We start from the raw sequence: 23,375 nt of genomic DNA, 5'->3' as shown, positions 1-23,375 counted from the left end.
ATAGGGCTTCCTTGCTTGTTTCAGTGCCCAAGTTAGTTCAGTAGTTCCCTGACCTTGCTAAAGCCCTATTTCTGTTTGCTATACCTGGTTTTGACTTTTTGCCTGCCTCCTGACTTACGAATCTTTGTTGCCTGCCACTGACTATTTGCCCAACTTTGACCATGCCTTTGCCTGATCCCTTTGAGTTTTTGGATTAACCTTGGCCGTGTATAGGATCCTTGTCAACTCTGCGGGAGAAAGTCCAGGGCCCCAAAAGGGCATCGGTGAATACTGGGGTTGGCAGGGCCCTCCTGCTACACCTATATTACAGTTTGTATATATATATATATATATATATATATATACATATATATATACATACACGAGTCCTTGGAAACAGGTACCGCTCACACAGGTCTTAAAGTTCAATTTTGAAGTTTTTATTGTAGAGGCAAGACAACTGACGTTTCGGCTGTAGCACCAGCCTTTGTCAAAGTTGCACCCAGGCACATTTATCTGTTCTACACATGAGTGCCGGCTTCTGCTGCATATATATATATATATATAAGCATTAATTTACCAGTACATCCTTGAATTTTGTGGAATTCTCTCCCTAAAATAGTTGGCAGAAACATTAAATAACTTTAAGAAGGGATTGGATGGCTTTTTAGCAAGTGAAGAATATACAGAGTAATGGAAATTATCACTTAGTACAAAGTTTATCCAGGGACTGGTACAATTGTCATCTTAAAGTCAGATTTTTTTCCCCTCTGAGGTAAATTTAAGAGGCTTTAGATGGGGGTTTTCCCCTCTTTATTTAGTAGAAAAGGCTTAACTTGATGGACGTGTAATTTTTCAACCCAATTAAATTATATGTTTATGGATTGTTAGTTGCAGATCTGTTATGGCTTATGAACTCTAGGTGAGGATTGTAAGTAACCAATAGTGGTTACTTTTATGCGCAGTGGTGTACAGCAATACATTAATAGAACAAACTGTCTTTTTGTGTTAGTGATGTACAGGTCAGGCTGAAACCTGCAGGACCCATGGGTTTAGCCACAGGTTGGCCAGGTTCAGGCCGACCTTCGCATACTGCTTGCAGGTTTTGGGTGGATTTGGGCTGAACTATAGTTATAGGCAGATGCCTGCCCACCCATTTTGTCATGTCAGAGATGGATCAGGTTGCGTGTGGGTTGGGTGCAGGTCAACATTTTGTTGACCTACACATCACTATTTTGTGTCTCCTGTTTTGAAAGGTCACCCACAAGAACTGTGGATATTTTTATCTGTTTATCTGACATCTTTTGGTCTGTATATCTGGTTATTAAAAGTTTTCCTGAGGCTGGTTAGATGTGTGCTTCTTTGTCTGTTTTTAGAGATGGATGTGTTTTGTTTGGATGCTATCCTTCCTGATGTAAAAAGGAAGGTCAGCCTGGAGTTTATGGAAATTCATATTGAGTTGTTTAATCTTAATAGCCCCCCCCCCCCAAAGCTCCCCACTATGCAACTCCTCTTTCCCACCCTCAACAACTGCTGCTTCTGCAGAGCCGGAGTAAGCAGCAGATGTGTGTGCCTAGGTTCCTAGAACCCCCCACCCTCCATTGCGCCCTGGGCATGTGCCTTTTCTGCCTACAGCATCAATCCTAAAAATTAAAAATAGGAGGGGGAATGTATATATATAAGCACCAGTGTATATAATCCCCAGGCTATCTTTCAAAGCTAAATGCAAATGAAGTGATAATAAGCTCACCCCGTAAATTATGTGGTCCAGGTGTATAAACCCTGGACCCTCAACCTCCAACACACGACTTTAAAACAGTCCTGGCAATGTTATTGGGAAATTCACTCACCAAAGACAAGTGGTGGTCCAGGTGCAGCACCCTGAACCCGTAGCTTGAGGTATTAAACGAACTTCAGTTTGAAGAGAAATGGCACGCACTCCTTGGTCCACTAAAACTTAAAACACGCGTCAGGACCTTCTTTGTTTTAAGATCTCTACAATAAAGACAAGTTTTAATGGACCAAGGAGTGCGTGCCATTTCTCCTCTTCTGCCTACTTCTAGTTTTGGCTCTGAACGGAACACCTGCCGTTGTGTTGCCTGTGCCAAATTGCACTATTGGGGAAGAGGCTACAAAATGCCAGGAAATACCTTTCACAGCTTTTGGTCCTTTGTCCCAGATCTATTAGTCTACTTCCTAGTGGCATGGTCTCCAGCAATGCACAAGCACAAACATTTCAAGTTCATTGTGCAAACTGTGGTGTGCACAAATAATTTTATGTGAAAACACATAATTTTGCTCTGCCACTTTTCTGTTGAACATTCATCTCCAGGACTATTCCAGCCACCTCTCTGTCAACTGTATGTAAGAATCTGCATGTCTTTCCTACAGTGAGATTCAATGAAAGATTAAAATTGTATTAATGTAGTAACCTGCTGTAGCCAGTTGGTAGTTATCTAAGTGTAACACAGATACCATTTTTATGTATTTATTGACACAATTCTGCAGCACTTTACAGAGATTATACAGCAATCAATTCAGTCCCTGTCCCAGTGAGCTTACTGGCACAGTGTTAAAGAACCCACGTATGTATATACGTCTGATCTCTAATCCCTCCAAACAGTACGCCCCCCCCCCCCTTTTTTGTTAAGTCTTCCCAGTTGTAAGTAATATAGATGAGTTTATACAGTTATATGTATTTTATTATTTTGACATTATAAAAATGTCATACAGGCTATAGATTTTACCACAGCTCCATCTTGTGGGTGAATATGTCAACTGTAGTTGGAAAAATTCAAAGAAAATAAGGGATGATTTTGAGTGTTTTGCGCCCCCAGTTTTTAGGTGCCGAAAAAAATAAAAGCCAAAACGAATGAATTTTTCCTATTGTTCAAAAGAAAGTAGCCAAAGGAAAGAGTGAATGATGAGGGAGGGCCAAAGAGGAAAATGGTAGTAGGATGGAAGGTCTAGTGGTTACAGATTTTGCAGATTCACTATTGAAAGCAGTGTATCTGTCTGTCCCTTTCTATTCTCTGCATTCATTGTTGCCTCTGTCTATTGAAGCAATATAGCAAAAACCAGCTACTACCAGCTACTTTTATTCAAGGCTTCAGTTTCCATAAGGGTGATGGCACACATGGAGATTATTCGCCTGCGATAAATCCGCTCTACAACAGACTACTAATCTCTTTTTATCTACAGTAGGTGAAACCTTTTTTGCAGACCATCAACAATATGAAGTAAAATTGAGGGGGTAATTTTTCATCTATCACCAACTACGTACTAGCCATAGAACATATATTATTATAACCCTATATGAATTACTACAGTTTTCAGCATCACTGGAGCTCTAGTCTGGTCTGCATTTCCACTGTACAAACTATACAAAAAAGTGTGATTCATAAATAGACATTCCAAATTTAGCTGCAAGTGATGCAAGAGATGTTTAATAGATTTAAAGGCTCCTATTAATTGCCTGTTTACTGGTCCACTGGCCTGTTCCTGTGAATACGCACTCTGATTCTTTGTGTTTTGGCCTGGTTTCTGGCAATCTTTAAATTTTGCCTGATCTGACTTTTGCCTAGACTTTCACATTCATCTTGTTTAACCCCTTGGTACTTGTAAGTGTAATGGCTGAACCATTCCAGTGCTCAGAAATGACATCTCTGAGCAGGCATAGCTTGGCGACACTGGTCCACCAAAGATTCAGCATGCAATGCAAATATTACACTAAGTGGCATGAAAGTTTAACTTTAAAGGCCCACTGTCACCAATGGGACTTTGCCAGTTTGTTGGTCTTCCTGCTGGTCTTACTTCCTGTTGTAGTTGCCTTTTTCTAGATCTGATATCTGTCAGCTCACTCACCCAGTTTCAGATTATCTCTAGCTGCCTGACCCTGTGCTGGCTTCCCTCCATCTACTTTTATTTTTGGTGTGCTATCAAAATGTGGTTTCATTTTATTCAGTAGATGTTCATCTATTGATTTTTTTTATTAATGTATCACTACTGTCTGTAAAATGTGAAGTACTATACTGATATTTTTAATATAGTTGCTTCTCAGTATTACACAAAGCTTCTCTGTCTTCATCTGAAAGTGTAATGCTTTTTAAATATGCTCATTATATTCAAAGGACTAGATTAGTTTACTTGTGTTTCTTGTGACACCATGCTATTTCTGTCTAAAGAAAAATATACTAAATCCCTCTTCAGCTTAAAATAAAAAGATGGTATTTAAAAAACATGTTTAGATTTTTCTTCGCTCCCTTGTATTTTATTATTGTGGAATATACCATCAAGAAGTGTGAGTGTCATGGCAGATAAGAAGCTGGATATATTACTTTTTCTTTGGTACTACCTCACTAATTTTATCATTTTTAACAATGGTTTCATTAATTTTTTTCATGTAAAGTAATGCAAAAAATAACATAAAGAAAAATTCCATTGACCTATCACAGGTTCCACTATGACTTTCATGGGGTTCAGACCTCCTTGACTTATTTACTTTTCTCTGGATTATTTATTTCCATTGTTGCATATCTTTTGGCAGCGCACTTTTCCACACGTGGTGGTTCCAATCAGGAAGATAAAACAATAAAGCAGATCACTGTTTCAATGCACTATTATTTCCATTGTAAAATTGGCACTGCACTTTCTGACCTTGTTATCCAATGACAATGAAAGAATATGGGTGATTTTATCTTTGTCTTCATGTGATTTAATAGAAACATGGAATAATAAGTATTTACTGAAAGAAAAAAAATGCTGGGTAATTCTTTACGGTGCCAAAGTTTCAAACTGATAAAGCAACTTTGTGATATTATTAAAGTATAAAAGCTCAAAAACTAGTAGCTCAATTCAGTACAAAGGCAAAGATGGCAAAACTTATCCTCCTCGTTGGTAAGTGTATTCTGACAGTTGGTGAACTAATATGCAAGTTTTACTGGACTTAAAGGGGTTGTTCAACTTTGAGTTAACTTTTAGTATGATGCAGATTGATATTTTGAGACAATTTGCAATTGATCTTCATTTTTTATTATTTGTAGTTTTTTAGTTGTTTCATTTTCAGTTCAAGAGCTCTTCAGTCTGGAGTTTCAGCAGTTATTTGTTTGCTAGGGTCCAAGTCACCTTAGCAACCAGGGAGTGGTTTGGATGAAGATACAAATGAGGACATAGATTTGGTCAATCTATAACATACTAAAAGTTAGCTTAAAGGTGAACCACCCCTTTAATAATAGTTGCTCTAAGGTATAGCCTCTAATAACAGCAGTAAAATATAATAAATAACTGAGGCTAAATGTTTAGCAATATATTTATCTTATATGGGAACTGAACATTAAAGGACATGTCAACCCCAAAACAATTTTTTTGCCTAATAAAAGAAAACTTATTTCTAAGCAACTTTCCAATGTGAATTTATTAAAAAGTTTTAGTGCTTTATAAGTTATTTGTAAATGTAATTGCTATTAAAAGCACAATTTGCTGAACTCTTGTTTGTTACTTTTTAATCAATGTTGCAAAGGTCAGTCTCCTCCTGCAAGACAGGTCTGTCAGTCTGCTGGCTTTTGTTACATTGCCATAGCCTGAGCCACCAGGGCAGAGAATAGAAAGGGACAGGCAAACACTGCTTTTAATAGCAATTAAAACCATTGCAAATTTGTAATGAATGTATATTGCAGATTTGCTTAAAATTATCATTATCATTTGGGTCAAGCCAATGTCCACTTTTGTGAAGCCTTTGGTTAGAAATAGTTGCCACTAATTATAATTATATATAATATTTATTTATAAAGCAGCAACATATTTGCAGCACTTTGCATTAAATAACTACATTATACATGCAAATTTAAAAACAAAAACAACCAGTAACCAATACAAATACTTAAAGAGGGAATTGGATGGGATTTTAGAATTTTTTTTTAAGAACATAGATCCATATCAGAAACTCACATGTAATGGTAATATTGAAGGCCTTACATACATGGATGTTTTTAATCTGATTTTATTTGGGCTTACTGTAATAAGAGTGAAAACTGGTATCCACTGACTTGCCATGCAATTGCTTGTAAATTCAGATTAAATTTGGATCATTAGTCCAAAGTTGCAATATGCTGCATCATACATCTTGCATTTCAGTAGCCTTTCTGTTTCAACTCTGTAGTAGGTACTGTATCTGGCAATCCATTCCAAATTCCCTGTACTCTCAATGTCACTCCCTATTTCACTACAGCCTATAATATAGCCTACAGTATATTAAGTCTCTAAATATAGAGACAGAGTACCACATACACTGGGACTTAAATATATATAAATACGGACACCAGATATGAAACTTTTTTTTACATCATACGTCATAACATTGTCTTTGCATGCTGTTTATAACTTTGCCATAAAAGTATTTGTCCAATGCTTTTACATTACCTATCTGATCCCCCATGTTCATCTATGAGGGGGCTGCCATATTTGTGCAGCACTAGTCTGTTAGAATTAGAAGTTATAACTGACAGGCTGCTAATGTATGCTCTGCATACATTCTGAATGGATCAGCACTCTCTTGGGGCTAAAAAAATGTTATATTTATTATTACAATATAAAAAATCTAAATCAGTATAAAAAAAAAATCAAAATTATATTGTTTTTTAATGTAAACTTAAAAGTTAGTTGATGACATTCTACATTATTTGGTGCATTTTTCCACCGACAATAGTTCTGTTTTTAAATGAATTAATTATGTTTGTTGGGGTTTTGAATTGCTTAGCAGAGCTAATATTTGATTATCTATTTTTTTTCTTTCCTAGGGTTGGCGCTAGTGTTAAATGCTCAGCTTGGTAAGTTGAAGGCCAATTGACGCTGTTTTGAAGAACTGATTAAAATAAAAAATTAGAAACAAAATAGATGCACAAGATAAAAATTAATTGTTACGCTTACATCCAGTTTTTGAGTATAGACATAGACAAAACATTATCAGATAATTTCCCTATTTGTATATCTCAGTTTGTCTAAAGAGTTTGTCTATAACACAGATTTTTAATCATGTTTTTGTTAGGCTGAAAATGATAGTCTGTAATCACCAGTGCCCAGTGTAACCTATTATCCATCTTTGTATGTGCACTCTGTGCTGCAGTAAATACAATACAATAAAATGACTGTTACACATATGAAGATTTACATTAATCCAGGTTATGATATGTTGTATCTATCAGAGACAGGTTATAGACTTGCTGAGGAATGTTAGAAACATGTTACCACTTTTTTGTCCAGCTTCTTTTGAGATTCATTAACATTGAAGTCCTGCAATAAATTGTTGGAATCTTTAACAGTTTTCCAAAAACTTACCTAAGATAAAAATTGTTTTATATCAGAAAGGATTTTTAAACTCTTTATTACTGTAGGTATACATTTCTGAATAAAAATATGCTTAGAATATATTGCTGTTTCTTTGTTGAAAGCAATACAATTAGCACCTCAAAAAAGAAAAGTTTTTATTACCAGTAGTTATATTATTAGATATATACAAGATTACACTACTGAAAATGGTCAGAGTCATGTACAGAGGGGAAAAAATTGATGCATTGGCAGTATACCTAGAAAAACCTGGACACAAAAAATGTAATATATAAACACAAATACACTACAAAATGTTAAACATATTGTTATAACTACTACAGGCTCCGCCTATGAGCTGACATGTTACTTCACCAATTGGGCCCAATACAGACCAGGGCTAGGAAAGTTCAAGCCTGATAACATTGATCCATGCCTTTGTACTCACCTGATCTATGCCTTTGCCGGAATGTCCAATAACCAGATCACCACGATTGAATGGAATGATGTCACTCTGTACAGCTCCTTCCAAAATCTAAAGAACCAGTATGTATAAAAAATTAAATAATTTAATAAATTAAAAGCTGCTGCCTTTGCCTAGATTGATTAAGAATTTAATGAAAATATTGATATTATGTCAATGTAGGAATGGTAATTTGAAAACACTTCTGGCAATTGGAGGTTGGAACTTTGGAACTGCACCGTAAGCAATTTAAAACAATTCTTATTAGTGGACTGGCTGCTATGGTAACATGATGCTAATAAATAGTTCATTCTTTCTTTATTCTGAAGGTTCACTGCCATGGTTGCCACTGCTCAAAGCCGTCAGACATTTATATCTTCTGTGATCAAATTCCTGCGTCAATATGGATTTGATGGTCTAGACTTTGATTGGGAATATCCAGGCTCCAGAGGCAGCCCTCCTCAGGACAAGCAGCTCTTTACCACATTGGTTCAGGTAAACAAACAATGCAAGATTTATCTTTTTCATCGAAAAACCCTATTCATACAGACTCCATTATTGTCCTGATTAATGCACTTATTGGTCTCCAAATAATTTCCTCTACAGTTTGTCTGTAGAATAATGTATAAAATATGTAAAAAATAAACAAATATATATGTAACCCCAAGATACAATTTTAGCCTTATAGTCATTAAATAATTGTATTGTAAAAGTGTAAAAAAAAGTAACATTTATGTAGATAAATCAGATAAATGTCCAAATGTTATAGAATATAGGTAATCATTAAAACTAGGTGTACTTAAAGGGCATGTCAACCCAAAAAATAATTTTTTGCATAATGAAAGAAAACATAATTCTAAGCAACTTTCCAATATTAAATAATTAAAAATTTGTAGCGCTTTAAACGTTATGTGTAAATGTAATTGCTATTGAAAGCTGCATTTGCTGAACTCCTGGTTGTTACATTTTAAACAATGTTGCAAAGGTCTTGCTTCTCCAGCAATACAGGTCTGTCAGTCTGCTGCCTTGTGTTACATTTTTTCAACAGTCTGAGCCACCAGGGCAGAGAATAGAAAGCACAGGCAAACACTGCTTCTAATAGCAATTATAAATACAAATAACTCAAAAACCATTACAAACTTGTAATACATGTATATTGCAAAGCTGCTTAGAATTTTGGTTTCTTTTGTTAGGCAAAAAATTATATTTTGCGTTGCCTTGTCCTTTAAAGCAATAATCTTAAACACTGTGAAAGAGAATATATTCTCTATTCCACCTTTGGCTTTCCGCCAACAGAAGCCTACATTTTATTTACATTTCGGTGGTAGTTTCTTTGATATATCTTTATAGCTACAACTTTTATTCATTACCCAATGCATGTACCTCACAAATAATTCTAGTTTTACCTTGTTCACACCCCACAGATTTACTTTGTTTTATTTAATGGGGCTTGCTGTGACTCAAACTTTAAAGCATTCAGCTCTTGTTGAATTGCAACTGCATGCATTTAAATGTGTCCAAAGCATTTTGATAGTTGTTGTCAAGTAAAAAATTAAGGGTTGCAGTTTGGATATCACTGTTCCATTTCACATTTAATATTTGATTGGGGGTAGAGTTGTTGTGGTTTAGCAGCTTTACAAAAGTATGACATTGAGATGTTTGTATTTATTTTCTTTCTTGATGTTCTTTAATATATAATAAATATCAATGTAAATTTATTGCCATGTGTGTAACAGGAAATGTTAGCAGCTTTTGAAGCAGAAGCTTCACAATCCAACAAGCCTAGACTAATGGTGACCGCTGCAGTGGCTGCTGGTATCTCCAACATCGAATCTGGTTACCAGATTCCCCAGCTTTCACAGTAAGTCAAATGTATCAGAATTAGTATTTATTTTAGAAGCAAAATTAACATACCAAAAACATGTATACCAAATGTTGTACTATATTGATGTTTTTAACACCATTTAGGGCTCTAGATTACATCCATGTTATGACTTATGACCTGCACGGTTCCTGGGAAGGATACACTGGAGAAAACAGCCCTCTGTACACTAACCCATCTGCGACTGGATATAACGCTTACTTGAATGTTGTAAGTGCCTGTCTACAATGGTAATATCTAACATCCTTGGGACTTAAAGGAACGGTTCAGTGTAAAAATAAAACTGGATAAATAGATAGACTGTGTTAAGTAAAAATATTTCTAATATAGTTAGTTTGGCAAAAATTGTAATTCCATAAATAGTAGGGTGAGCATATGTCTAACATTATAGCAGGAACACTACTTCCTCCTTTTAGGTCTTTAAACTATTAGTTAGTCAGTGACTAAAGGGGGTTGGGGCACATGGGACATAACTGTTCAGTTTGTGAGCATGCAGGTCAGATTCAAAAGCAAACTAACTGAACAGTTATGTCCCATATTCCCCCCCCCCCCCCCCCGAAGTCACTGATTGATTACTGACTGGGAGCTGAAAGGAGGAAGTAGTGTTCTGGCTATTTTATTAGACATCCACTCACTCCGGCCTTTATAAATTACATTTTTGCTAACTAACTGAACTGAAAATTTTTTTTATTTTGCACAGTCTATCTATTTTACCCAGTTTCCTTTTTACACTGAACTGTTTCTTTAAACTGTTCTTACATGCCCAGATTTGACAGTTTTGCAGATTTTGTCTGGGCCTGTGTGCCAGGTCAGGTGTGGGTTTTGACAGACCATCCTGAATCCTCTTGGCTCACAGATAATATATCCTGGTACAATGGAAGATGGCCATATATGTGTATTGCCACTCATATGGCATCCATCTGTTCAGCCTGCAGGCCTTATCGATATTCTGGATGATTTTAGTTTATGGCAACTGTAACAAAGTTTGTCCATGTTAAATCTGCCTGCACAAAAATTATGCAAGTTGGATAGCAGAAAGTGAGGTGTAAAATGTAAGTGAAATAACCCTTTTTATATATGTATATATATAATTATTCTATATAGGACTATGTCATGAATTACTGGCTGAACAATGGTGCTCCTGCTTCAAAGCTCATTGTTGGATTCCCAACCTATGGACACACGTTTATCCTCAGTAACCCATCCAACAATGGCATCGGTGCCCCAACTTCTGGGAATGGACCTGCTGGACCTTACACCAGACAAGCTGGATTCTGGGCCTATTATGAGGTAGTTTATTCAGAGATGTGATAATAACCCATCAGGAAAAAATTGATTGTACATAATACATTTGGAGTCATTCTGGGTGTAATATCAACCCATTGTTTTAAAAAGTATCCTTCAGCTTCCCCCAGGGCCCCCCCAAGTATCCTTCAGCTTCCCCCAGAGCCCCCCCAAGTATCCTTCAGCTTCCCCCAGGGCCCCCCCAAGTATCCTTCAGCTTCCCCCAGGGCCCCCCCAAGTATCCTTCAGCTTCCCCCAGGGCCCCCCCAAGTATCCTTCAGCTTCCCCCTGGGCCCCCCCCAAGTATCCTTCAGCGTCCCCCAGGGCCTTCAAGCATCCTCCAGCTCCCCCACGGCACCCACAGCATACTTCAGCTTCCCCCCCGGGCCCCCAAGCACCTTCCATTTCCCCCCAGCTGCCTTCGGCTCCTGTGATGTCTTCCTCTGTGCCGCGGCTCCCAGCGGCTTCTGTGCTTTTATAAGGTTGCGCCCTGTGCGTGTGACGTACCGTATTTTTCGCCTTATAAGACGCTCCGGAATATAAGACGCACCCAATTTTAAATGAGGAAAATCTAGAAAAAAAAGATTCTGAAGCAAATACTGTAGTAAAATATTTTATATCAACTGTTAATTGTCTCTGGGCTCGCACATAATGAGGCTTCCCCCAGAGCCCCCCCAAGCATCCTTCAGCTTCCCACAGGGCCCCCCCAAGTATCCTTCAGCTTCCCCCAGGGCCCCCCCAAGTATCCTTCAGCTTCCCCCAGGGCCCCCCCAAGCATCCTTCAGCTTCCCCCAGGGCCCCCCCAAGTATCCTTCAGCTTCCCCCAGGCCCCCCCCCAAGTATCCTTCAGCTTCCCCCAGGGCCCACCCAAGTATCCTTCAGCTTCCCCCAGGCCCCCCCCCAAGTATCCTTCAGCTTCCCCCAGGGCCCCCCCAAGTATCCTTCAGCTTCCCCCAGGGCCCCCCCAAGTATCCTTCAGCTTCCCCCCCCCCAAGTATCCTTCAGCTTCCCCCAGGGCCCCCCAAGTATCCTTCAGCTTCCCCCAGGGCCCCCCCAAGTATCCTTCAGCTTCCCCCAGGGCCCCCCCAAGTATCCTTCAGCTTCCCCCTGGGCCCCCCCAAGTATCCTTCAGCTTCCCCCTGGGCCCCCCCAAGTATCCTTCAGCGTCCCCCAGGGCCTTCAAGCATCCTCCAGCTCCCCCACGGCACCCACAGCATACTTCAGCTTCCCCCCCGGGCCCCCAAGCACCTTCCATTTCCCCCCAGCTGCCTTCGGCTCCTGTGATGTCTTCCTCTGTGCCGCGGCTTCTGTGCTTTTATAAGGTTGCGCCCTGAGCGTGTGACGTCAGTATGCACGGGCGCAACCTTATAAAAGCGAGTATGCGGCAGAGAGCCGCGGCACATAGAGGAAGGAGCATTCGCCGTATAAGACGCACAAACTTTTCCCCCCAAGTTTTGGGGAAGAAAAAGTGCGTCTTATACGGCGAAAAATACGGTAGTTTCACAGTCATGTGACCCAGGGGTATTTAATATTCTTTAAAAAAACACCTTAAAAAATGAACCACACTTGTTTGTAATACCTCTAAAAAGCAGTCTTTTGTGGTAGCTATGTGTATTAAATACTTTACACACTTTTGGAGTTAAAATAAATGTATGCATTTGTAAGTTCTTAACAAGTAGTTTGGTGTTTAGATATCAGTTTTGACAAATGTAAACATTCACATGCATGGCATACAACCACCAGTTATAAATGGTGTAGAGGTATGGGGCCCGTTATCCAGAATGCTAGGGTCCTGGGGATTTCTGGATAAGGGGTCTTTCTGTAATTCGGATCTCCTACCTTAAGTCTGCTAAAAAGAATTATCTAAACTGTAATTAATAATCCAATAAGAATTAATTATATCTTAGTTGGGATCAAGTACAGGGTACTACTTTATAACTACAGAGAAAAAGGAAATCATTTTTAAAAATTTGAATTATTTGCTTATAATGGAGTCTATGGTAGATGGCCTTTCCATAATTCGAGACTTTCTGGATAAAAAAAAATTAAAACCGTTGTAAACTTAAAATATGTACTATACAAAAACTGAGGTTTGACTGTATATGTTTAGTAATATATGTGTTTTTCTCAAAATATTATAACACCGGTCATTTAAGCTATGTAATTCTAATCCATATTCATGACAATGTCACTATTATTTACTATGTTTAGATCTGCACCTTCCTGAAGAATGGAGCAACCAACCTTTGGTCTTCTGCTGAAGACGTACCCTATGCATATCAAGGCAGTGAATGGTTGGGCTATGATAACGAGAAGAGCTTCCAAATAAAGGTATCTCTAATGATTTAAATTGGGAATAATTATCAATTATAATTGATAATAATATATTCCTTGTTGGAAACTGTAGGATTAGTAGAAGTTACCAAAGATCTCCAGGACCATACAAGGCACAAGGCAGTAGACCAAGTGCTTTTATACAGGGCATGGAACACAGAGGTGCTATCTAGTATCCTCATATTTTACATATATATATAATACATATTTAAAAGCAGTTTTTTTTAATAATACACAAGTTTGAATGAGCCAAGTGACAGGACTTAACACTGGTTATATTGCTAAGTACCCTTTCTAAGGATATATTTTACAGGATATTTATGACCCATTCTTATAATTATTAATAGTAGTGGTAATAATAATATTAGTAATAATAATAATATAAAATAGAGAATAAAATAATTTTATAAAGATCTAAAGGTTTGCCTACATGTTTTATAGGCTGAATGGCTAATGAAAAATAATCTTGGAGGTGCTATGGTTTGGGCTATTGATCTGGATGATTTCACTGGGACTTTCTGTAATCAGGGAAAGTTCCCTCTGATTAACACACTGAAGAATACTCTTGGTGTTCAAGCATCCGGTAGGTCTTACTCTTTCATGCATAAATGCTATATATATATTGTTTACTGTTAACTATGGAAAAAAATGGTACAAAATAAAACATCTGAACCCATAAAGGCCAAAAATTAACTCTGCAACATATTGGCTTGCCCAGTCATATATTTACAGTAGAGCATGTTGCCTGTTTTACTTTTGGGAGGCTTGTAGCTTTCTAACAATCATAGCTCATAAAATGACATGCTGCATTAAAGGGGACAGAAACCACATGGCTAAAGGGGAACATGTAACCAAAATTTTTAGCTGGTAATTTTTGGGCCACTGTTCTGTGCCATGCATTATAGGGATCCCAACATTTGGAAGTTCTCACAGCCTGAAAAATTTCAAAATGCTAATCTAAGGCATGCTGGAAATTTTTGTTTGAGAAGCAGCTACTGCAGTTGCATGTGAGTATGGGTACTGATTAGTGATGAATGAATCTGTCCCAAATCTGGCCAGAAAATTCGCGAAACTTCTAAATAATTTGCGAAAGGCCTAAAATAGCCATAGTTGGGACTTTAAATCTGGGCAGATGCTGTGAAACCTTTAAAGCTTTTAATAAATAAATAAATAAAATAAAATAATGACACAGATGTGTTCAGATGGCGTAAAATAAATCACACCTTGATAAATTTGCTGTTTATTTTACACATTGTTTGCTTGGCAATTTTTTTTTACACAGCATAAGAAATAGGCTCTGAGGTTTGCACCAGCAAAAAATTCTTGCACGGGTCAAAATAATTATGCGTGCAAAGTCTTTCTTGATGCGCGTAGCTTTTTCTTTTTGTGTGGCAAATTTTCCATGGCACATTTTTGCGCCATTTCGCAAATCAATCCACCAAAGGTGAAATGCAGATATTCCGCCACAAATTCATGTGAAAATTATGCACTAGGGATCATATATATCTAATGTGCATTAATAGATGTATAATAAAGTTAAATCACAATATAAATGTAATTACATTGATCAGGATTTGAAAGAAAAAGGTAAATGGAAATATCCCAATGGCATACAGTAGCTACATGTCCAAAAGTCTCAGTGCAAAACTTGATCCAGAACACCTATGTCCCTTGTTGCTGCTGGTTTCTTAATTTCACTGCATGCTCTACTTTTAGTTTTTGTACAGTGTTTGTTGCAACCCTTGCATCTCATGTAGTTACATTTGTGATTTGATTATTCTCTTGCTTAAATTTTACCAAAGCATTAAGCTTTGCTTATTTAGCTAAGCTCTTTTGGATTGTGTTCAGAGGATGGTTGTCAAGGTAACATTCTCTACCTGGAGAAGGGTTCTTTTTAGGGTGCCACAGTATATAAAAGTAACTAAAATATAATGTGCTGCTGCCCTGTACTGGTAAAAGTTGTGTGTTTAATTCAGAAAGTCTACTATAATTTATATAAATAAGCTGCTGTGTAGCCATGGAGGCAGCCATTCAAAGGAGAAAAGGCACAGGCACATAGCAGATAACAGATAAAACACTATTATATTCTACAGAACTTATCTGTTATCTGCTATGTAACCTGTGCCCTTTTCTCCTTTTTTCCAGCTTGAATGGCTGCCCCCGTGGCTACACAGCAGCTTATTATATAAATTATAGTAGTGTTACTGTAGCAAACACACCAGTTTTACCAGTGCAGGGCCACAGTACATTATATTTTTATTACTTTAAAGCTCTTTCATTTTTTAGTGCTACTGTTCTTTTAAAACTGACCTTATGGGAGATGGCCTCCCTGTAAATCAGAGCATTCTGAATAATGGTTTCTGGACAAGGGATCTAGATTAACTAGCAGTTAGACAGGTTTCTTTTAGGCAAGAAAATTAACTTGAGTGTGTCTCTTTTCAACCTTATTTACTATGTTGCTATATATGTATGTAAATCTGTCTCTTTGTTTTTTTTTAAGGCTGTACCCCTCCTGCTACTCCTGTTGCTCCAGTAACAGCTGCTCCAGCAACTGTACCTAGTGGCAGTGGCTCTGGAAGCAGTGGATCTGGTAGTAGCTCTGGTGGAAGCTCAGGTGGCAGTGGATTCTGTGCTGGAAAAGCTAGTGGTTTGTACCCAGTGGCTGGAAACACCAATGCCTTTTGGCATTGCTTGAACGGAATTACCTACCAGCAGCACTGCCAAACTGGCCTTGTATTTGATCCAAGCTGCGAGTGCTGTAATTGGCCATGATCATGGAATATGACTCATATTATGCTGTAGCTTTTTATTCTGATTACAATAAAACTACATTTCTGCATAAACTAGTTTTCTATTGTTCTAAATGAATGTAAATATAGTGCTAAATATAGGTTATGTAAGAAATTTGGCTTCACCATTCACAGATTATCTTCAGTTAAATTAAAAAGGATGTTCACCACTGAATTAACATGGGGAGGACCATTTATCAACATTTTGATTTTAGTGGTTTTAGAGTTTTTTGATACCACGAAAAAAACTTATTTTCATTAAAACCACAAATGCCTAGTTATTATTATTAAAAATTGAATTGAAAAAGTATGAACAAATTAAAATGTAGAACAAAAACAAAATAACACAAAAACCTCAAATGTTTTGTTTTTGTATGATTTTTTGTCGAAATGCAAATTAACAAAAAAACCCCAAACCCCAAGACCACAAATAGACGGTATAGTTTGGTCTTTTTTTGTGTGTTTTTTTGCTTAATAAATTACAATTTTTTTTTTCGTGTAATTAATAAAATCGACAATTTTTAGAGCTAAAAACCATGATTTGTGAAAACGAAAAAAAACATGAACATTAGCATTATATAATTGTATATGTTTTAGGACATCTTGCAGTCTTCAGATTTACAATTTTTGATGAATGGATCAAATACCATTTGAAAAAAAACAAAAACAAAAAATGAAATAAAACATAGACCATCAGTAAAATTAATTATCTATTAATATCTCTAATCTTTTTTTTTAATTCCCCAGTTATTGAGTGAACCTGATATTTTTAAATAATCTAGTAAACTTGGGCTAACTTACAAAATTTAAAATACATTGATAAGGGCTTGGTTCAGAACTATGAATTGTGTGTAGTCAAACTATTATAACAAGATTAACCAAAGGACTGGTCAGGTTTTTTACTTCTATATAGAAACTTACCCTTACTCTATAAAGGCACAGGGATAAGGGAGCTATGGGTGAGCCAAATATAGAAAAGTACTGTGCAGCTATCATCCTAGAAGCAAGTAGGCAACTCAATCAAACAATGTCTACACATCGAAACACAAAGTACCCTCCCGCAATATTTGACCGGTCTGCTATGGGCCAATCCTATGCCTCCACCCTTTAAATGATTCACACATCTTCAAACAGTATGGGACCAACAGTAGCATCTATGTAGTTACATAGGGTTGAAAAAAGACCAGAGTCCATCAATTCAACCCATCCAAGTAAACCCAGCACATACAACCTATACTTACCAATCTTATACTATCACATACATGAACTATATATACAACCATTAATACTAACTGTAGATATTAGAATCACAATAACCTTGGATACTATGCTTGTTCAAGAACTCACCCAGGCCCCTCTTAAAGGCATTAACAGAATCTGCCATTACCACATCACTAGGAAGGGCATTCCACAACCTCACTGCCCTCACCGTGAAAAACCACCTACGCTGCTTCAAATGGAAGCTCCGTTCCTCTAATCTAAAGGGGTGACCTCTGGTTTATGGGTGGCCTCTGGCTTATTGGAAAAAAAGAACACCCCTTATCTGCCTATAATGCCCTCTAATGTATATGAACAGCCTCTTTTCCAGAGAAAACAACCCCAACCTCGACAGTCTTACCTCATAGCTTAAATCTTCCATCCCCTTTACCAGTTTAGTTGCACGTCTCTGCACTCTCTCCAGCTCATTAATATCCTTCTTAAGGACTGGAGCCCAAAACTGCACTGCATACTCAAGGTGAGGCCTTACCAGGGGACCTATAAAGAGGCAAAATTATGTTTTCATCACTTGAGTCAATGCCCTTTTTTATACAAGACAGCACTTTATTTGCTTTAGTAGCCACAGAATGTCACTGTAATTATACAACTTGTTATCTACAAAAACTCCTAGGTCCTTCTCCATTAAGGATACTCCCAACAAACTACCATTTAGTAGATAGCTCGCGTTTATATTATTTCTACCAAAGTGCATAACTTTGCACTGAGATATGTAACTGTCCCTGCACTTCAATGGTATCTTCCAGCCTTTACCCAGGCTTAGATATATAACTGTCTCTAGGCTGCAATGGTATCTTCCAGCCTTTGCCCAGGCTGAGATATGTAACTGTCCCTGCGCTGCAATGGTATCTTCCAGCCTTTGCCCAGGCTGAGATATGTAACTGTCCCTGCGCTGCAATGGTATCTTCCAGCCTTTGCCCAGGCTGAGATATGTAACTGTCTCTAGGCTGCAATGGTATCTTCCAGCCTTTGCCCAGGCTGAGATATGTAACTGTCTCTAGGCTGCAATGGTATCTTCCAGCCTTTGCCCAGGCTGATATATGTAACTGTCCCTGTGCTGCAATGGTATCTTCCAGCCTTTGCCCAGGATGAGATATGTAACTGTCTCTAGGATGCAATGGTATCTTCCAGCCTTTGCCCAGGCTGAGATATGTAACTGTCCCTGTGCTGCAATGGTATCTTCCAGCCTTTGCCCAGGATGAGATATGTAACTGTCTCTAGGCTGCAATGGTATCTTCCAGCCTTTGTCCAGGCTGAGATATGTAACTGTCCCTGCGCTGCAATGGTATCTTACAGCCTTTGCCCAGGCTGAGATATGTAACTGTCTCTAGGCTGCAATGGTATCTTCCAGCCTTTGCCTAGGTTGAGATATGTAACTGTCCCTGTGCTGCAATGGTATCTTCCAGCCTTTGTCCAGGCTGAGATATGTAACTGTCCCTGTGCTGCAATGGTATCTTCCAGCCTTTGCCCAAGCTTAGATATATAACTGTCTCTAGACTGCAATGGTATCTTCCAGACTTTGCCCAGGCTGATATATGTAACTGTCCCTGTGCTGCAATGGTATCTTCCAGCCTTTGCCCAGGATGAGATATGTAACTGTCTCTAGGATGCAATGGTATCTTCCAGCCTTTGCCTAGGCTGAGATATGTAACTGTCCCTGCACTTCAATGGTATCTTCCAGCCTTTGTCCAGGCTGAGATATGTAACTGTCCCTGTGCTGCAATGGTATCTTCCAGCCTTTGCCCAGGATGAGATATGTAACTGTCTCTAGGCTGCAATGGTATCTTCCAGCCTTTGCCTAGGTTGAGATATGTAACTGTCCCTGTGCTGCAATGGTATCTTCCAGCCTTTGTCCAGGCTGAGATATGTAACTGTCCCTGCACTGCAATGGTATCTTCCAGCCTTTGCCCAGGCTGAGATATGTAACCGTCCCTGCGCTGCAATGGTATCTTCCAGCCTTTGCCCAGGCTGAGATATGTAACTGTCCCTGTGCTGCAATGGTATCTTCCAGCCTTTGCCCAGGCTGAGATATGTAACTGTCCCTGCACTGCAATGGTATCTTCCAGCCTTTGCCCAGGGTGGGATATGTAACTATCTCTAGGCTGCAATGGTATCTTCCAGCCTTTGCCTAGGCTGAGATATGTAACTGTCCCTGCTCTGCAATGGTATCTTCCAGCCTTTGCCCAGGATGAGATATGTAACTGTCTCTAGGATGCAATGGTATCTTCCAGCCTTTGCCCAGGCTGAGATTTGTAACTGTCTCTAGTCTGCAATGGTATCTTCCAGCCTTTGCCTAGGCTGAGATATGTAACTGTCCTTGCACTTCAATGGTACCTTCCAGCCTTTGCCCAGGCTGAGATATGTAACTGTCCCTGCGCTGCAATGGTATCTTCCAGCCTTTGCCCAGGCTGAGATATGTAACTGTCCCTGCGCTGCAATGGTATCTTCCAGCCTTTGCCCAGGCTGAGATATGTAACTGTCTCTAGGCTGCAATGGTATCTTCCAGCCTTTACCCAAGCTTAGATATATAACTGTCTCTAGACTGCAATGGTCTCTTCCAGACTTTGCCCAGGCTGAGATATGTAACTGTCCCTGCGCTGCAATGGTATCTTCCAGCCTTTGCCCAGGCTGAGATATGTAACTGTCTCTAGGCTGCAATGGTATCTTCCAGCCTTTGCCTAGGTTGAGATATGTAACTGTCCCTGTGCTGCAATGGTATCTTCCAGCCTTTGTCCAGGCTGAGATATGTAACTGTCCCTGCACTGCAATGGTATCTTCCAGCCTTTGCCCAGGCTGAGATATGTAACTGTCCCTGCGCTGCAATGGTATCTTCCAGCCTTTGCCCAGGCTGAGATATGTAACTGTCCCTGTGCTGCAATGGTATCTTACAGCCTTTGCCCAGGCTGAGATATGTAACTGTCCCTGCACTGCAATGGTATCTTCCAGCCTTTGCCCAGGGTGGGATATGTAACTATCTCTAGGCTGCAATGGTATCTTCCAGCCTTTGCCTAGGTTGAGATATGTAACTGTCCCTGCACTGCAATGGTATCTTCCAGCCTTTGCAAAGGCTGAGATATGTAACTGTCTCTAGGCCGCAATTGTATCTTCCAGCCTTTGCCTAGGCTGAGATATGTAACTGTCCCTGCGCTGCAATGGTATCTTCCAGCCTTTGCCTAGGCTGAGATATAAAACTGTCCTGGCACTGCAATGGTATCTTCCAGCCTTTGCCAAGGCTAAGATATGTAACTGTCTCTAGGCTGCAATGGTATCTTCCAGCCTTTGCCCAGGCTGAGATATGTAACTGTCCCTGCGCTGCAATGGTATCTTCCAGCCTTTGCCTAGGCTGAGATATAAAACTGTCCCTGCGCTGCAATGGTATCTTCAAGCCTTTGCCCAAGCTGAGATATGTAACTGTCTCTAGGCTGCAATGGTATCTTCCAGCCTTTGCCCAGGCTGTGATATATAACTGTCTCTAGGCTGCAATGGTATCTTCCAGCCTTTGCCCAGGCTGAAATATGTAACTGTCTCTAGGCTGCAATGGTATCTTCCAGCCAGGGCCACCATCAGGGGGACACAGTTGTCCCGGGCCCGGACGATTTTAACTTTAAAAGGGGGCGGTGCTACAGTTTTCTTAGTAGCTTGGGCCCCCTTAAATCAATTCCAGGCCCTGTCATTGTTGGTCAGCGGGTGATCCTATTGGTCGCGCCCCGTGCGTAAATGCACGTCAGTATGCACGAGGCGCAACCTTATAAAAGGACCTGGCGTCTTTCGGCACTCTGAAGTGCAGTGCTATCGTGAACGGAGGAGCCGCCGGAGGAGCCGCACAAGACAAGGGGGGCTGTGCTGTGCTGGGTACGAATGTACTAGGGTTGGGGCACTGCTGGCTACCAATGTACTAGGGGGGGCACTGCTGGCTACCAATGTACTGGGGGGGCACTGCTGGATACCAATGTACTAGGGTTGGGGCACTGCTGGCTACCAATGTACTAGGGTTGGGGCACTGCTAGCTACCAATGTACTAGGTTTGGGGCACTGCTGACTACCAATGTACTAGGGGGGGCCCTGCTGGCTACCAATGTACTAGGGTTGGGGCACTGCTGGCTATAAATGTACTAGGGGGGGGGGCCTGCTGGCTACCAATGTACTAGGGTTGGTGCACTGCTGGCTACCAATGTACTATGGGGGGGCCTGCTGGCTAACAATGTCTCATGTCTGTGAGTTCTTTGTACTGGTGGGAGGGGGGCTTAGAAAACTTTGTTGTGAGGGGCCCCGTGATTTCTGATGGCGGCCCTGTTGGCAATTACAGCGCTAAGCTCGTTTAATACCTTGGGATGAATCCCATCCTGTCCTGGACTTTTGTTTACCTTTATATGTTCAAGTCTCTTTTGAATTTCCTCCCGAGTGACCCATGCGTCAGTAGCTAAATTAACTGGGCATATTAAAAGGGAAGCCTTCATTAGCTGGCTTCTCAGATGTATAGACAGATGAAAAATAAGAGTTAAAAATTTTTGCTTTTTCCCTGTTCTCATAAACCAACTGACCCCCCCCCACCAAGTCAGAAATTCAAATATAACTACCTGGTTTGGGGGCACTAAAAGCAACATCCAAGGGGTTGGTGAGCAACATCTCCTGAGCCACTGGTTTGGGATCACTGCTATACATGATGGACACCAGCATGAAACTAAATTACAAAGAACACCCCCAGGAATGTATCTTACCCCCTAAAGTTACACTGCCATTAAATATTAAAATTTATTTAAAAAAAAATTCCTAAACACACAGTTACACCAATATAATAAATCTGCAATCGGCTGTGTGGTACATGTGACAACAATCTCCCGTATTCTTCATATGTCTCGGCTATGGGGTAGAGTGGCAAGGGGAAAGCCTTTTCTTACGAAGAAAAATATCCAAGCCAGGCTACATTTTGCAAAAACACATCTGAAGTCTCTCAAAAGCATGTGGGAAAAGATGTTACGGTCTGATGAAACCAAGGTTGATTCCAAAAAATATGTTTGGTGCAAAAACAATACTGCACATCACCAAAAGAACACCATACCCACAGTGAAGCATGGTGGTGGCAGCATCATGCTTTGGGGCTGTTTTTGTTCAGCTGGAACTGGGGCCTTAGTTAAGATAGAGGGAATTATAAACAGTTCCAAATACCAGTCACAGTTTTGGCACAAAACCTTCAGGCTTCTGCTAGAAAGCTGAACATGAAGAGGAACTTCATCTTTCAGCATGACAACAACCCAAAGCATACATCCATATCAACAAAGGAATGGTTTCACCGGAAAAAGATTAAAGTTTTGGAATGGCCCATCCGATTGAAAATCTGTGGGGTGATCTGAAGCACAGGAGATGCCCTCGCAATCTGACAGATTTGGAGTGTTTCTGCAAAGTAGAGTTGGCAAATATTGCAAAGTCAAAATGTGCCATGCTGATAGACTCATACCCAAAAAGACTGAGTGCTGTAATAAAATCAAAAGGTGCTTCAACAAAGTATTAGTTTAAGAGTGTGCACACTTATGCAACCACATCATTTTAGTTTTTTGGGTTTTCTTCCCTCCACCTAAAAGATTTCAGTTTGTTTTTCAATTGAGTGGTACCTGGTGGAACCTGACAATTTACCAGGGCTGTGTAGACTTTTTATATCCACTGTATTTTATATGTGTAACAAATTAACACATACATTATCTATGTATATCCATAAAAATAATACACATAGGGACACCACTTGTTGTGGTGAAAAACCTGTACTGTATTATGCATATTGCTATCCTATACAATATTAAAAATTAAAAAAAAACATTAACTCCATGGACAAGAAGGTTTTGAAATATATGTAAACTTAACCATCTTATCTGTATTGTAAATGGCACATAAAATGAACAAGGATGTTATCAGCAAGGATACTACCTATACAGACCAGCCACTCAAACAGCCCTATACAATAAATGCATGGTGAAAAGAAAAAAGTAGCATGAAAGCACTATGGCAATGAGTGTTAAAAACAAAGAGCCCCCCCCCCCCAACCACACACATACAC

At 39.5% G+C, this 23,375-nt stretch overlaps 1 protein-coding gene across 1 annotated transcript; it reads left to right on the top strand.

Annotated features, from left to right (window-relative positions):
• The first annotated feature begins 4,849 nt into the window (after positions 1–4,849).
• chia (chitinase, acidic) lies at positions 4,850–16,105 on the top strand. Its single transcript, NM_001199560.1, has 11 exons — positions 4,850–4,875; positions 6,774–6,803; positions 7,644–7,845; positions 7,946–8,002; positions 8,092–8,257; positions 9,499–9,623; positions 9,731–9,854; positions 10,749–10,934; positions 13,140–13,259; positions 13,704–13,845; positions 15,763–16,105. Exons 1-11 carry the CDS (start codon positions 4,851–4,853, stop codon positions 16,032–16,034), a joined length of 1,449 nt encoding a protein of 482 aa, NP_001186489.1. The 5' UTR covers position 4,850; the 3' UTR covers positions 16,035–16,105.
• Positions 16,106–23,375: the final 7,270 nt, after the last annotated feature.

The sequence above is a fragment of the Xenopus tropicalis genome, chromosome 2 (genome assembly GCF_000004195.4).
Source record: "Xenopus tropicalis strain Nigerian chromosome 2, UCB_Xtro_10.0, whole genome shotgun sequence".
Lineage (NCBI taxonomy): Eukaryota > Metazoa > Chordata > Amphibia > Anura > Pipidae > Xenopus > Xenopus tropicalis.
The sequence above is the reverse complement of the archived record's forward strand: the minus strand, read 5'-3'. Positions and strand labels throughout refer to the sequence as shown.

What these genes read in the sequence shown, in the direction of transcription:
- chia (NM_001199560.1), top strand. Translation starts at nt 4,851, where the DNA reads ATGGCAAAACTTATCCTCCTCGTTG. An exon ending in ATAACGCTTACTTGAATGTT is followed by an intron (nt 9,855 to 10,748) that starts GTAAGTGCCTGT and finishes TATTCTATATAG; the next exon opens with GACTATGTCATGAATTACTG. An exon ending in TCTTGGTGTTCAAGCATCCG is followed by an intron (nt 13,846 to 15,762) that starts GTAGGTCTTACT and finishes TTTTTTTTTAAG; the next exon opens with GCTGTACCCCTCCTGCTACT.